The sequence below is a fragment of the Rosa rugosa genome, chromosome 1 (assembly GCF_958449725.1).
Source record: "Rosa rugosa chromosome 1, drRosRugo1.1, whole genome shotgun sequence".
NCBI classification, from domain to species: domain Eukaryota; kingdom Viridiplantae; phylum Streptophyta; class Magnoliopsida; order Rosales; family Rosaceae; genus Rosa; species Rosa rugosa.
The window spans coordinates 56,731,319-56,733,052 of NC_084820.1; the positions used below are offsets into that span (position 1 = coordinate 56,731,319).

Genomic DNA, 1,734 nt, shown 5'->3' on the forward strand with positions numbered 1-1,734 from the left:
CTTCAGGTCCTTTGCAGTAAAATGGTGGTAGATACAATTACATCACTTGGATCATAATAAATGATATCCAGGAAGTAACTAATACCTTGCAGAACATGAAGTAGTCTAGCTTATTAATTCAACTCTAGGTCCTCCTCTAATCACACTCTGCTCTCTTTCCATTACATTATCCTTCACAAAATAAAGCTAAAGAAAGAAGAAAAAGATGGTGAAGATCCAACAGATCAAAATCAAGTGTATGTATACATGATCCATCACCTACACATTTGGGGATGATGAGAAGGTGTAAGCTCACAATCTGATGGAGATAAGCAAGAACCAATCACGTCATTCTCTGCATTGAATCCAAACTCATGCAAGAAGAAGACTTCCCTTTTCTCTTCAACGACCTTCAAGATCTTCTCAAACACTGACACCTCACATGGAATCTTGAGCACACCCGCTTGCTGGAATCCGAACTCCTCCTCGGCTTCCCGGAGCAGAATCCGAAATGCTTGGTGGCCCAAGTACTCTGTTGGGATGATAAACCTCTTGAGTTCCTTCCCAACACAAATGGCGAGAAACCCTTTTGGGACGACGTCGCTCTGATTAGCCGCGGAGACATCTGTGAAGGACAGTGTTCTCTTGAGGAACTTGATGCCTCTGCTGCCATTGCTGCTTGGAGTAGTAGTGCTGGCTGTGATGGTTGATGATGAATTGGTAATGGCGGTGTTGTTCTTAGGGGCATTTGCTAGCTTTTTCCACTTCTTGAGGATTTGTTGGAGCCTAACGATCTCTCTGATCTTGTTAGACTTCTTGGAATCCATTGAAGTAGAAAATATGCTTCAGGGCGAGTTTTGTTTATTCTTTTCTGTGTTTGTGTAAAACTCTCAAGCAGGTGGCAGGTATTTAAAGAAGTTGGGAGAGGCTTAGAGGGCTGAATTAATTGCTTGCAATATTATAAAGTTTTCTTTGGTTTATATTTTAATTTCTATTCATCATTGATTTCGGGTACGTCGGTTGCAGCTGGTGCAACTGCCTCAGAAAGGATCATCATGATCAAGGTCTTTTGTTGTTTAATCCCAATGTACACCTAGCTAGTCTCCCAGATTTATGAAGCCTGACTTTCTTGGTTTTTGCATTCCCATTTACAGTATTTACTGCTCTCTCTCTCTCTCTCTCTCTCTCTCCTCCCTAATTGCGCCAAAAGTGAGTTGTTTCCTTCCACTACCGAGTACCGACAATTCTAAGAACTAGAAAAAAATTTCACCAAATTCGATTATAACATTTTCTCCCGGCCTCCTCTTCTTTCTTTCTTTCTTTTTTTTAATAGGATTGGATATTATTAGAAATCAAAGCCATAAAAACAAGACAGAGTCTAACATAACTTACATAAGAAAATTCAGAAATAAACCGGATAACCTATCTAAGTCACACCTAAACTCATTGTAGTCTAAATAGTCGCTCGCTGAAACAGCAAGCCAAACAACTAAGTAAGAATAATCTCGCTTTCTAAGGCAAAATCAATCATCTAACCTAATTTGTCAACACTCAATTGTGGTACACATATCAACTAGGAACACCTTAGAAAAGCATATAAAAATCACTCTCACTTGAGAAGGCTTGAAGTTCAGAATGTCTTGAATTTTAATACCTTAAGCAAGCACCTTCTCTTTCCCCTTAAGGTTAGAGCTAGTACTTGCCTCAGGCTCATCAGCAGCCAACAACCTCGACATCAGGTTGGTCTTCTTGCTC

General features: G+C 40.1%; 1 protein-coding gene across 1 annotated transcript; it reads right to left on the reverse strand.

Annotated features, from left to right (window-relative positions):
• Positions 1-926, reverse strand: LOC133742422 (protein SMALL AUXIN UP-REGULATED RNA 51-like). The gene has a single exon (XM_062170076.1). It carries the CDS (start codon positions 804-806, stop codon positions 255-257), a length of 552 nt encoding a protein of 183 aa, XP_062026060.1. The 5' UTR covers positions 807-926; the 3' UTR covers positions 1-254.
• Positions 927-1,734: the final 808 nt, after the last annotated feature.

What these genes read in the sequence shown, in the direction of transcription:
- LOC133742422 (XM_062170076.1), bottom strand. Translation starts at nt 806, where the DNA reads ATGGATTCCAAGAAGTCTAACAAGATCAGAGAGATCGTTAGGCTCCAA.